The sequence below is a fragment of the Podarcis muralis genome, chromosome 6 (genome assembly GCF_964188315.1).
Source record: "Podarcis muralis chromosome 6, rPodMur119.hap1.1, whole genome shotgun sequence".
In the NCBI taxonomy this organism is placed as follows: domain Eukaryota; kingdom Metazoa; phylum Chordata; class Lepidosauria; order Squamata; family Lacertidae; genus Podarcis; species Podarcis muralis.
In genome coordinates, this window is record NC_135660.1 from 39,202,882 (window position 1) to 39,216,716 (window position 13,835).

A 13,835-nucleotide genomic window follows, 5' to 3' on the forward strand; every position below is an offset into this window, starting at 1 on the left:
TGCTATATGGGCTAGCAGGGAGGAGGCAAATGACACAGAAAGTTGCATTCATTAGAAACTTACTATGGTTTACCATGACATACAAACTAGAGAAGGCTAATGTCTCTATGACTGGCTGATGTGTTTCCTTGAAGCATCTGGCTGGCTGCTGTAGGCAACAGAATGAACCTATGATCTGATCCAGCAGTGAGTGCCCTTCTTATCAGCCAGATCCAGGTGGTGATGTGCATGCCTGCTATAAAGAATTGTGCTCCTAGAATAGAATGAAAATTGGATTCGTAGGACAGATAAGAAAAATGCAACCACACTCTTCTGTAAACATGCATTTTGCATGTGTAGAGTTGGTTGCCAGGTATAATCCAAAGTAGAATGAATGGAGGAGAGACATATTATAGTTCTTGATCAGGATGAAGTCATAGGAAAATCTTTTCCAGGGGTTGAGCTAGCAGTAGCAGCTAAGTTAAGTAGGACTGAGAGTGAGATGCAGAAAGAGCAGCTACTGCTGCACTCTCCACCTCCACGGCCTACAAATGTAGGCTTTTCATTTCTATCAAGGCAAATGAACATAGTACCTCTGAGTAAAATAGGTGTTAGGCTGGGAAGATGACTTTTTGCAGTTAAGTGTCTCTTGGAGGAACAGCTTCCTTTTGCTTTTTTATATTCAGAGAACTGGCAAAACATGAAATGAAGAAAATTATCTTCTAAAGTGCACTTCAGGTCAGAACACAAACAGTGTCTGGTTCGTTTTCAATAGCTTAACATTCATGGGAAAGTCCCAAAGGTGTAAATGACTTAGACTATTAGGCATCAGTTGTGTATTCAAACTTTTTAATAGCAGCATGGGGTGGGAGAGTTGATGTTTATCATCTTGTACTTTGTACAGGTAGCTTAGGGATAGGTCTTCTATTTTAAACTTGGTCTAAAGCTAACATGCAATCATATCTTGGGGTGATTCCCCCCCTCCCAGCTTTCATCCAATTTATTGTCAGTAGGCTAGGTACATGTTGTAGCCTTTTCAGACATTGCTAGGTGGCATAATCACACCATTGACACTAGAGGCACATATGTACTCATTTTTTAAGCTCTTCAAAAACAGTTTAAGAGCTGTTTGATCAGACTGAAAGTGCATGCAACTCAGTGGCGTAGCGTGGATTGTCAGCACCCGGGGCAAGGCAAGTAATTTGCACCCCCTAACCCGTGGATTTGCGCCCCCTAACCCGTGGATTTGCGCCCCCTAACCTGTGGATTTGCCCTAACCCCAGATGTTGCGGCCGGCCCCCCCTGCACCCCCCACGCTACGCCACTGATGCAACTTCACAGTAAGTTATGGCTTTTCTTCTGAAAACTGGCATCTGGTTCCAGCCTTTGTGTTTCTTTCCTTATCCTTTCAAGACTTTTTCACACAATGATTCAACAGCAAAATGAGAGGCAGAAACTACAGAGACTCTTCTATTTACATACATCCAGACATATGTGTGAGTTTATGAGCATATAACAACTTGCACAATGGGAGCACACATTTGTTGAAGAAAAATACAAAGGGCATAACAGCACTAGTAAGTGTGCGCAGTATAGCATGCAGTGAAAACAAAGTTTACTCTCATGAATTGTAAACTATAGGTACATTATGGAATAAAGAAAAGGGAAAGCACTTTATGTGGAATGTGCCTCTGATACCTTGCATGTTTTAAGTGTCACTGACTATTCTGGATCTTCTGTGTAAAAAGCAATGGGGTGAGGTCTTATAGCTTGTTCTTGAGACAGTGCTGGAGAGCATCTTCCAGAGCATGGAGGACTCTGTCAACATTGTATTTAGTGGAGTTATAGCCCATCAATCCTATTCGGAGAACCTAGTGATGAGATAATATAAAAAATCGAGTAAGTGTTCTGCAACTCATTCTCTTAGAAAGACCCAGCCCTCATCTTAGTCTAAATGAGAAAGTGATTGAGTTCAGCATCTCAATGGCATGGAAACCATGTAAATAAGGTCAATTCTAATTAGAGGTATAAATAACTGATTCACTTCTCTTTCAATTCCTCTGCATCAGAGGCTAGGGTGGGGGATTACATGTTTGAATATTCATCTGCTTTCACACACAAAGCTAAAGTAGTAAAAGCCAGGTTTGTGGAGAAATAAAATATTTACAAAATGCTTTGCTTTTTGTTGAAAACCAGACAGTCCTGTCTTCAAACACCTTAGTTTATTTCTCATTAACTGCCCCGAGACAATATCTACCTTGCCTGCTGAAGCACCCAGGCCTCCTGAAATCTCAATCCCATGCCTTTTCATAATGTAGTCAGTGATTTCCTTCCAGTCATATCCCTCAGGTACAAAGACAGTGTTGACTGTTGGAAGCCTTGCATCCTGAAAAATAAAGAGAATGAGTCAAAGGCACCCAGGTAATTTCTGAATGCATGTAAATGCTTCAATTTCCCAGGATTTCTAGCAAGCTGCACCATCTGGATGAAATGCCCTCACCCTAATGATTTCTCTCCTTGCTTGCATGGGACCTTCTCACACTAGGAATCTCCACTCACTGACCATTTGTCTGTGGTGAGCTTGATTCTGTGCAAGGCTAGAGAGAATGGTTTCTGAGTGTTAAAATTTGGCTTCATATATGTTTCACATTCCGTCCTGTACATTTTGGTTTCGCTATAATTTCTAGTTACCTGTTGATTGGTGCTGAAAAGTGAGATGCTCATGCAGTAAATGATCAGCTATCCTGCTTTCAAACTACACTCAGCTGTGGAAACACTATTGCCTTAGTGCCAGCCTAAGTTAATAGACTAATGTTGCTAGAACAAAGTCTCTCTGGCTTATCTCTGGTTCCCTTCTCATACCTCATTACCCTCGGTATATAATATTCAACAGGCCTGCAGTTACTGTCATTGTCTATTCCTTTCTCCATCCATCTCAAAGCAGGTCCTATAAAATGCAGCAGCACACATACAACTTAGTTCTCTTGTTCATTTCAATGGTGATTACTCAGCACAGAATGTGGAGTTAATTATTGTGGTTTGCATCCTACCGGTTCTTTCACAAAAAGCTGGAGGCCTAACTTCTGTAGCCCTGCACACAGGTCCAGGCTGTTCTCCTTGTGAAGCTTCCAGGAATTTTCTAGCCCCTGTATACAAAATGCACTTTTATTTTCATGTGTAGGAAATAAAAACTATTTCAAATGCAACTATCTCTACATAGCAGGCATATTATATTAGGATGGACACAGTGGGTGGGTATTTAACTAAACAGTTCTGCTATCACAAGTACCTTTGACTGTGCATTGGAATTTCCTCTCTCTCATGTGCCCCCAAAATATGTTATTTTGTGAGCAGGGAGAGGAAGTTGCGTTCTGCAGCCAAAACTGTATGCGCTAGCAGAATTATTTAGTTGGATACTACCCTTTCATCTTTAAAAATGATAGGTTTGTAATTGAGTTTGGCTTTGTCAGTTCTGACCAATTAGCATCCAACATTATAAAATTAGTATGGTACTCATTTGTTTCTTAGGGTCCGCATCATACAAAGTAATATACTCCTTACCAGTTGTGAATAAACCAAGGGCTTGCTTAGAAACTAAGGCTGCAGACCTAACCATGTCTATTCAGAAGTAAGTCCTGTTGAATAAAATGGGACGTACGCTCAAGTAAGTAGGGTTAGGATTGCATCAGGCAGGCATCAGCCTTCAGTAGTCCTCATTCTGCTTCCATTCAAGAAAGGGTTATACTGGTTCTATATTAGTTCCTTCTATGAGAACTAAGGTGCTTCATACATTATGCAGCATTCCTCTCCCCCCCCCCCCCTAATTTCACAAGTGTTATAACCATTATTGCTTCCAGAAAATCATATAGGGGAGAAATACTTTGGGAAGTCCTGGATGGACATTCAGGGCAAAAATTAATCTACTACACCTTTTAGGAACACATTGACTTTTTATGCATTGTAAGTTTATTACTAATGAGGTCACAGTGAATATGATTGCTGAATAATATCTGGATCCACTCTAATATGCCCATTCTTAACTAAGCAGCAGACATATCTTGATTTCAGTATCTTCCTTTGTTTCTCTACTACTTCAACCTGTAGGCCTTTCAGTCTCCCACACTGACTGACCTTTTCTGCAAGAATTGCCAAGCCTTCTCGCAGACAGAAAAACGTGTTGATGGGTGCAGTATGATGATACCTGCAAAGATACATGCAACATGTAAGGGAGATGCTCAATTTGCATGGACCAATCTATCAGAAACTGCTTCACAATATATATCCTACCTATCAACACCCCGCCCCATGCCAAAACAAAATAGTGACAGGAAAGTGAAGCGAGGAAGTATTGTCATATTCTCAATTGAAGCCTATGTCAAACTAGGTGCTGCCCAGTGCTTGTTTTTGTGCTTTGAATTGTAAGCAAGCAGCAAGTGTGCTCTCTGTCTCCCTCCCTCCCCAAGAGTTGCATGTGAGAGAATGAGCTGTTCCCTGCCATATTTCCATTCAAAGCCTTTTCTCTTACCCCACCTGCTTTCCGAGCCATATGATAGAAAGATTGGGGGAAGAAATGGTAGTGCAGATCTGCTGCTCAGTAATGGTCCAGGGCCTAATCCATTTCTGGAGGCCAGGAAACTACTTTAAAAGTGAGGAGAATGAGAAGCCATAGAATTAGCTCTCACTTTCTTGGCTGATCGTTGCAGCCCCAGTATTGAGCCAGCTCCTCCATGTCCAGATAAAAGGAGATTGGTTTCGTCTTCCTACTGTAAATCTTCTTCCTGACAAAATGCAAATGCAAATATTGATCACCTGAAGGAAATCTACCAGTGAATCACATTCTTTGTGCACCTCCTACCCCTAGTGTATTTGCTGTAAACCTCACAGTTCAGTGGAGGGAGGAAACTGGCTCTTCAGATGTTGAACTTCAGCTTCTGTCATCCCTAACCATTAGCCATGATGGCTGAGGTTGATGGGGGTTGGAATCCAACAACATAGTTAGTTTCCACATAGACTAAATAGTGCTAATGTGTGTGTGTGAAAGAGCAATGGAGTGGCAGTGCCAGAACAGAACCTGGAAGAGTCATAGAGGTATTGATTTTCTCTCCATGAGAATCCAGTACTTTGGCATCAAGGAGTCTATTAGTAACCCAGTAGAGGGGCAGACTATTAGAGCAGTAATGCTGTGAACTTTCCATCTCATGCTGAGCCTATGTGCATGTAAATTCAGCTTTAGATCACAAATGCCATTACTTTCCAGTGACTTTTATTCCATGGAAACCACTCACAGTTGGGAGATTGGGAAGTATATAATAGTATTGCCCAGTGGAATTGATTCATGTGGGATTTTCAATGCCATGTGGCCTCACTTAGCCCCTTTGTTAGAAACAAGCAGGAAAATGTAGATAATATGAGGTGCTTGAACCTGGAGCTTGCAAGAAGGCACAGAGGTTGAATTCTGTGAGATGTGGGGGTCACTTAGTTCAGTGAGTTGAACCCAAAGAATGGAATGGTAGGAAAACACCATGGCATTTTTGATAATTTGTAGAGTTTATGTAGAGCATAAACAAGCTGTTGCAGAAGCTGAAGAGCATTTTTGGATGAGCTTCATTCTTCTCTCACAACACTTTAGTGTCAAGGTAAAAGGTAAAGGTACCCCTGCCCGTACGGGCCAGTCTTGACAGACTCTAGGGTTGTGCGCCCATCTCACTCAAGAGGCCGGGGGCCAGCGCTGTCCAGAGACACTTCCGGGTCACGTGGCCAGCGTGACATCGCTGCTCTGGCAAGCCAGAGCCGCACACGGAAACGCCGTTTACCTTCCCGCTAGTAAGCGGTCCCTATTTATCTACTTGCACCCGGGGGTGCTTTCGAACTGCTAGGTTGGCAGGCGCTGGGACCGAGCAGCGGGAGCGCACCCCGCCACGGGGATTCGAACCGCCGACCTTTTGATCGGCAAGCCCTAGGCGCTGAGGCTTTTACCCACAGCGCCACCCGCGTCCCTAGTGCCAAGGTATAAAGCAGTTATTTGGTTAGCTGAGGACCCCTTCTGCACATGGAAGTCCATTTTTGGATCCAGCTCAGTGTCTTTAGGAGGGAAATGAGCCTCCTATCATTTCCCGTATCTCAATGACTGTCTTCTATAAAGCATTGACTTGCCTAACATCCAGTTGGAAATAACATCTCCCCAAAGCAAATATTTTTTTGCTTACCTTGCTCTCTGGCTGAAAGAAATGGGTGAAGCACCAGGTGGTGCATTTAAGACTTTCTGGGAGCCTGAGTAGAGGATGTCAATTCCTGTGTGCTCAACAGGGGAGAAAAAATGTTAATAAGTGTTCCTTCACTATGGCAGATGTCCTGGTCAGTTCTGTGCTACCAGGATTGTTTGTGGAAAGTTGTGGCAATTAAAAATGAAATAAAGCCAATATAAGTGCAATATGTATAGAGCAGTGCTTCTCAAATGGTGGCCTGTGGACCACAAGTTTCCATTGCATGTCTGTAAAAACACAAATAATCATACAGCACCTAACACAGTGCATTACAATTGCTATAACAGGCATGAAAATGATTAAGTGGTCTGCCAAGACCCTCTGCAATTTTCAAGTAGTCCATGGGAGGAAAAATTGAGATGTTAGGCAAGATACTTGTTTGTTTATTACTAATGTCATAAATTACTTCCCCAACCTGGTGACCTCCAGATGTTTTGGATGCACTTCTTGCTGGTGGGAGTTGTAATCCAGAACATCTGCAGGACACCAAGTTGGGGAAGACTTTCATATACTTAGGGAGAAGCTTGGACACTAGTTTCAGATTTACCTACTTGTCCTCTAGAATGTGGCAAAGGCCAGAGAGCATCTCCTATACTATATTTTGTATTCCTCTTCTCTTAGCAAATCTTCTGCCTTTATCTTCTGCCTTCTCCAATGATGATGAAGGAAAGATGCAAGTTATTCTGATTAGGAACCTCAAACCATTTCTACATCAATGGTAAACATTTGTGCTACAATGACAGATTGTTACATCTTGCTCACCTTGCTGGTCCATAAGAATTGGAGCTCCACCCAGTGATGCTACAGCATCCACCAGTAGTAAACAATTATATCTAAAACGAGGAAGGAAAGAATAGAGATTTAGCATGCTATGGAAGGCAGGGCTTAACTTGCAAAAAGGTCATCTAGATCAGATTTCTCTGTGTGCAAGTGCACTACCACACATTCTGTTGTTTTTAAGTCATATTCATTGCTATTTCACTGTTAGACATTGATGCCAGTTGGCAGAGCTTGGTGGAATGCATCTGGGCTGGGTTTCTCTCTCCCCCCACTCAATTGGTCTTCCCCTGCTGCTCTCTCTTTTCCATTCTGGGCAGATGTGGGTATCCAGGAAGTGCACAAGAATGTAAGAGTAAATGTTAGTATCCTTATCCAACCAGTTACCATGTTTCACAATGAGCAAAATGGAGGCTTGTACTTTTTCTGTGGTTGACTGAATATTAATTCTAAACAAACAAAAAAACAAACACTGAGGTTTGAGTCAGAAGAAAACTTAGTTATGCTATATTAAGAGAGCTCCAAATGCACAGTGAACAAACAAACAACTTTCCAAAAGATATAGTAGATGTGGAGCTCCTTGTGTCTTTCATTTGGTTTAAGCAATTGATAACAGCTCTCTTATTCAGATTTTCTAAGCATAGGGAATCTTTGGATTTAGGGAAAAGAAAGTGTGGTACAGCAGTAGTTGAAGGAGAATGCCACATGGGCAAGGGGGAATTAACGGAGGCACAAGGGGTTCACAATCCACACTAAGCCAAGGTATGGGTGGGCCCACAGTAAATTAGGCAGCTTAGACTGCAGCCTTGAGGCCTTTGTTTCTGAGGCAAATACGTGTTTGACCTCCATGACTCACTGACCTGTGACAGAGTTCTCCAAGGCCATCCAGGGGCTGAAGCACTCCAGTGGAGGATTCTCCATGTGTGATGAAAAATAAAAAGGGAGCATGTGTCACTAAACCCTAGGAGAGGCAACAGGGGGGCAAAGAGTCAGACAAGACAAAAAAACAGGGGAGGAGTAGGTGAACAGTAATATTCTCCTAGTAGGTGGGAGACTAAATTGCTATGAACTGGTTGTCCCAACCATTTACATAAGAAAGACATAGACTGCAGGTTTCACTTAGAGCTGTATTTATGTATCTAAATTATCTATATAATATCCTGCCTTTCAGGATACAAACTCTCCCAATAAACATGCTCTTTGCTGCTACTTTCAGCTACTTTGCTCACATTACTCACCTTTTCTATTTCTTCTAGAGTGAAACACTCTCCAGGGGCCTTTACTAGCTGATGAACGTCTGCTCCTAAAAAAGGTAATGGATTACAAATAATGTTACTTGAACTTTGTTAAAGGAGAAGCAAAGGACAAAACTGTTCCTAAGGCTCCTGTGAAGCACCAACATTCATTCCAATTAGATAATAATAAAACCCTTCTAGGGGAAGGTAGGATATAATATTCTATATTTATTATTATTATATTTATATCCCACCTTTCTGCCAAGGAGCTCAAAGTGATGTACATGGTTTCCCTCACTGGTACTTCAATTTTATCCTCACAATGACCCTCTGAAGTAGGTTAGGCTGGCAGATAGTGACTGGCTCAAAATCACTCATAGAGGGTAATTTCACTGGGTTTCAGTTTCCTTGGATTTAAAAGAAGAGGGCCTGACTAAGCAGCTTTTAGAGGCTTCACTTGACTAGTTTGGATTTTGCTGATCCCTGAAAAGGAATGAGACGTGTGCTAATAAGGACTGAGTATGCCTCAGTGCACCCTGAAACTATATTTGAAAAGTGGTTTGGACCAGGAGAAATTACAATCTAGACACAGGTTGAAGACTGGATTGTTGGTTCAGCTGATTGGTTATGACAGTGAGCTTCTTTGACATTTTTACTTGACGGCATTATGACGTCAGGTGATTTGAGAGGTGTATGGTCCTGCCCACCTGTCAAAACTGACCTGCAGGGAATGAATCAGCTCTTGATCAGACCCTTGGTGCGAAAAAGGTTCCCTACTCCTGATTTAGCTCAACAAAGTCCATCAAAATAACCAACACATGAGAATGCAAGTTTTAGGTTTAGGGGTGGAGTACCATTCCTGGTGGACTGATGGGAAGACAGCAAATCACTTCTCACTTGGTAGCAGTTCACAACAAGTTATGTTAAGAGAGCCACAGGCGCTTCTGTTTGAAATGGGTCATGTATTAACAAGTACATAGCAGCACCTTTGCCAAAGTCCATTCAAGCTCCATGGGAACCTCCAGAGTATATGATGATTAAACTTGGAGCAGGAAAGAAGCGTTTGATTATTAAAAACAAATTGGGAGGAATTCAACTAAGTGTTAAGCTGCAGTCCCATAGTGGTGTACAAGTCGCACTAGCAGAGAAGGTTCTTGTGGCCTGGTTGCACAGCAGATTGCAGTAGCCCCAATACATCCTGTTGCACTGGATTTCATATTATACAGCCATTATTCTCACCCTTACATGAGTGGTGGTGGTTGGTGTTTCAAATTTTGCATTCAGTATGGTTTTACAACTCTTAAGTTACTTTGAAACATTTTATGCAGTAAGCAATGAATAAACGAAATAAATAATACTATAAAGGAATGATAGGTTCGAAGGAAAAGGTTCCAAAAAACATACCAAGTCTTTTGGCAATGCCAGTTGCACGTTCACCCCAAAATCCATTCATAGCTATGAGCACTTTGTCTCCCTGCTCCACCATGTTCAAGAAGGCTGCTTCCATGGCACAATGGCCGGTGCCACTGACAGCCAATGTGAGAGGGTTCTGTGTCTGAAATGCATACTGGATTCCAAGCTTGATCTCATCCATTATCTGAGGGCAACAGAGAAGATAATCAGTGTTCAAAGAAACTTTCCCAAGGCTGGCAGTGCAAGTGTATTTATGCCTGTGGATTCTGACAGTGGCATTCATAGGAGGAAGAGATAACAGTGTGGCACCCATTAAAAGTTTCTATACACTTTGATGGACAAAAGACAACATCCAGAAAGGGCTGAACAAAGTCCAAAATGCTGTTACAGAAGAGAATACTCCCACAGTGGAGTTACTCAGCCACAGCTGAGATCCTGCTCTTGCTTCTTTATTTCTTTGCATCATATGATACATTGATAACTCTCACTTTATGAACAGCCATGCTCCTGTGTAAGTGGAAATGTTGAATCCTAAAGCCTCACACACTCTGGTGAGAATTAAGTAGGTTTTCTGATAGAGCAGATTTCAAGCGTCATAAACACAGAAGGCGTCTGTATTTATATACAAGTCCTCTCTCATGGGGCCTCAAAATGCAGGTCATCGTGGAGCTCCCTATTTCTTAACATGGCTCCTAGCCAGATTATACACAGAAATTACATGCCTCCAATTTAGTGATATATTTGCCTGCTACTAAGCCTGAGATCACTCCCATGAATAGTTAGCAATCCTTTCTGGGTAATGGATCTCAAAGGAATATCTGTCTTCCTGACTGACATACAGAGGAATAAGCACCATGAGATCTAAATAGCAGAAGTTTGTCTAGATTTAAAGAGTTGGGTTTTCAAAGTTTTATATATGCTTAGTGGATCTAGATTAGAGGAAAGCCTGAGACTCACATGAGCTCAGTGGAATCAAGTTCTCAAAAACGGGGAAATAACCAGAAATAATAGTCCCATTACAGAGGAAGAAAATCATGCTTCTGGTTATCAAGAAATTCTGTGGCTAAATAATAATGATTTTCTATAAATCTAGATTGTATTAGTTAAGAACATTACTTCTGATTAAAAAAATTAATCCATAGACTAATGAATAATTAAATAGTCAGGGTGATACTTGAAAGCTGGAAAAGCATTAAGTAGAAGCTGAAGTAGGAGCACACAAGGAATTAGGATTTTATTTCTTACCTGGATCATCTCTTTGTGGACATGTCCTATGAGCTGTCGACAACCTGCAGACAAGATCCGTGGAGGGCAATTGGAGGGCCCAGGGCCCAGCAATAACCTGTCTGGAACAGACAGTGGCTGTAGCAGAGGTGCTGGAGGTGGCAGAGATAGGTTTTGAGAAGCCATGGTACGGCAACACTGAGTTAAAACCAGAGGCCGCCGAACAGGAGTCCAACCTGCTGCTTGCAGCACTAGGAACACACTGCTCACCCCTGACCTTAAATACATGGCAAGCTGGGGTTGAGCAAAACAAACAGATCTTAGATCAGATAAATGCTAGCACACCTCCCTCTTGTTTCTCTCCTCTTCTGAAAAATCTTCCAGTGACTGTCATTGGTCTCCAGGCTCCTTGTGAATATGAGCTTATCTTTGGAACACAGCCTCCAACTTACTTACTCCTTGGTTTTCTCCCAGCGAGTTCTGTGCTATCTAATGCCTTTGGCCTTCCTTGCCTGGGAATTCTACACCTGTTAGAAGCTGGACAGTTAAATATCATGCAAACAAAGATCTGAAGGAGACTTATTTTCCTTGTTCTTGGGGCAACACAGAGAAGCTTCCTATGCTGCCTCAACTTCTGTAGAAGTTGCTTCCCTCACAGAACGGAGAGAAACTGGACAACTGGACCATTATGTTTGGTTCTGTCCGAAATCCCTGAAACTATATAAAATTGAAGTTTTATTCTTTATTGTAGTTGTCTAACACTGGCATGTTGAGCAGTCGCTGGTTATAGTTTGCCAGGAACAGTGAATTCTAGATTAATAATGGGGTTAACAAGTAACTGTGCTTGCCTGCTTATTGGCAGAGCCTGACTGAAGAAATCCCCCCTCCTCGCAAGAAATAGGGTGACCTGTGTGTTATTCTGTGTTCCTTTTTTTGCCTGACTTGCTCCTTCTTTTCCCTCCAACCCATCCTGTGATCCACCCTTCAGCTCTGAAGCTCCCTCTGCCTCCGACTGTTGCCTCCTGCCTGGTACAGTTCCCCACAAATCACTAGCCCCCTCTCCCGAGTCAGACACCAGCCCCCTTTCTCCCTGTGTGCACTCGTCAGCATTCTGCCAGTCCCTGACATGTAAGGGAATTGCAGATGAGTGCATCTAATAACTGAAATAAGTACTATGCAGACATATTGTAAGAGCAGCTGGTTCACAGAGGTATACTGCTTCTGTACGTTGAAGTAACCAGGTAAAGCTGAAAGTGGCAAAAGGCAATTAATAGGAGACAAGCAACAATTCACTACACACAACTGTGTCCTGACTGTCTTGCAGTCTGGGGACAGATGCTACAACTTCACTAATTGTTTTCCCCTGGGCGAGTAGTATAAAAACGTAAGTTGCACCTGTTCCTTAAGATCACAGTAGAGCACCTTTAGCTGTCAGTAGACAATAGCCCACTGTAAATATCTTTATCTTGCTTTCCTCATATTTCTTTTTTAATTTCCTAATGGGTTCACTTGATCTACAAAGAGTTTCAATGTGCAGTGCAGCAACTTCTCTATGGCTAGACCACAACTATTTTTGTGCTTAAAAAATGTATGTAGCTGAGATGCATGCATTTGTGTCATGCCGAGTTCATATTAGTGTTTTCAGAGCTCTCATATGATTGCTGAGCAACCTCCCCACCTCCCACCCCCTGCCCCTAGCTTCATTCCAGTAATAGAACAATGGTGACCAGACAGGAGGGGGCAGAACTAGCCAAATTCTGTAATACAGTAGTTTGAACTTCTGAGGGCCAAACTAGACATTAACTTCATGAATGCAATTAGTGTAAATAGTAGCTGAGCTTGAGCAACCTCAGCACAATGAGGGGAGAAGAAGAGAAGTGGAATTCTTTCTGCTTCACCAGAATCCCTGTAAAATTCCCTTACAAGGCAAGGTCCTATTTCTAGACTGAGGTGATGAAACCTTGTATATCTACTGGCTATGATGAGCAGTGGACTGGGGCCAATGGGACCTCCAGACAGCCGTTTTATTGAACATTCACCCTGATTTGGTTTTCACAAAGATGGCAGGGAGGTTAGACAACACCAGCTATTTATTCAACATTCATTCTGATTTGTCTGAGGGGAGGTTAGACAATGTTGCATCAAACAATTGTTTTTCCAGCGCATTTCTTCATCACTTTCCTTTTTGCAAAAAGTTTGGAGGAAGGTTTGTTGCACAAGAGCACCAATAATCTTCAATTGCACCATCTGAATGCCATTATCCCACTAGAAGATAGCAAGTTTCTCTGGTTTCAGTGACTGAATTACTTCCCTTCTACCCTTTCTCACAATTTTCCTTTGTAGCGTTTGCATTTTCAAGGAAGCTCACTTTGTATCAGACCATATACTTTACTTCATTCTGAGAATCTGCCCTTTTACTGGGCAACTTGTATTTCTGTGATATTAAGCCCTCTAATGTTTTGTTTAGCATTTTTATGTACCACGAGCCCTTGCCAGCTAATAAACACTAGGGTCCAAATGCTCTGGCAGGATGCATGTTCTAGCACAGCACTGTCAAAGGGAAATGCTGCCTTTTAGTTTTGACAAAGTGATTACTTTGTTTCTATGGATTTTCAAATTAAGTCAAATAGGAGAAAAATAAATTATTCAGGATTGCTTGGCTGGCAGTGGCAGTCTTAAAACCTCATGGATGTTGCAAGCAGAGCACTGTGCCTCGTTTTGCATTCAGTATAGTTTGTCAGAGAGAGGACTTAAAATATGTAACCCTCTAATTCAGTCTAACTCCCAACTCCAATAAAACTCAGCCAGGATGGTCAGGAATGATAGGAGGTATAGTCCAACATCTGGAGGACTGCAGGTTTCTCATCCTTGCTCTAAAGATTAGAGCAACTGCAAGAATCGAAAGATGCACAATTCAAACACGTTTACTTGACATCCGATTTTG

The 13,835-nt window shown here is 42.1% G+C and overlaps 1 protein-coding gene across 2 annotated transcripts; it reads right to left on the reverse strand.

Annotated features, from left to right (window-relative positions):
* Positions 1 to 811: 811 nt before the first annotated feature.
* On the reverse strand, positions 812 to 11,871 carry AGXT (alanine--glyoxylate aminotransferase). 2 transcript variants are annotated; one of them, XM_028730790.2, is made up of 11 exons: positions 10,913 to 11,865; positions 9,659 to 9,851; positions 8,258 to 8,322; positions 7,880 to 7,980; positions 7,005 to 7,075; positions 6,186 to 6,270; positions 4,662 to 4,757; positions 4,111 to 4,180; positions 3,030 to 3,125; positions 2,237 to 2,365; positions 812 to 1,850 (listed from the first exon to the last, which is right to left on the reverse strand). In XM_028730790.2, exons 1-11 carry the CDS (start codon positions 11,177 to 11,179, stop codon positions 1,743 to 1,745), a joined length of 1,281 nt encoding a protein of 426 aa, XP_028586623.1. In that variant the 5' UTR covers positions 11,180 to 11,865; the 3' UTR covers positions 812 to 1,742. The 2 variants fall into 2 exon arrangements, with proteins under 2 accessions (XP_028586623.1, XP_028586624.1); XM_028730791.2 differs by lacking the exon at positions 4,662 to 4,757 and having other exon boundaries at positions 10,913 to 11,871.
* Positions 11,872 to 13,835: the final 1,964 nt, after the last annotated feature.

Bases quoted from the DNA above. Each gene is read 5' to 3' on its own strand.
- AGXT (XM_028730790.2), bottom strand. From the start codon at position 11,179: ATGTATTTAAGGTCAGGGGTGAGCAGTGTGTTCCTAGTGCTGCAAGCA. The intron at 4,758-6,185 runs GTAAGCAAAAAA...GCATTTTGTCAG, and splicing joins TCTTTCAGCCAGAGAGCAAG to GAAGAAGATTTACAGTAGGA. The intron at 4,181-4,661 runs GTGAGAGCTAAT...GTATCTTTGCAG, and splicing joins TGCAACGATCAGCCAAGAAA to GTATCATCATACTGCACCCA.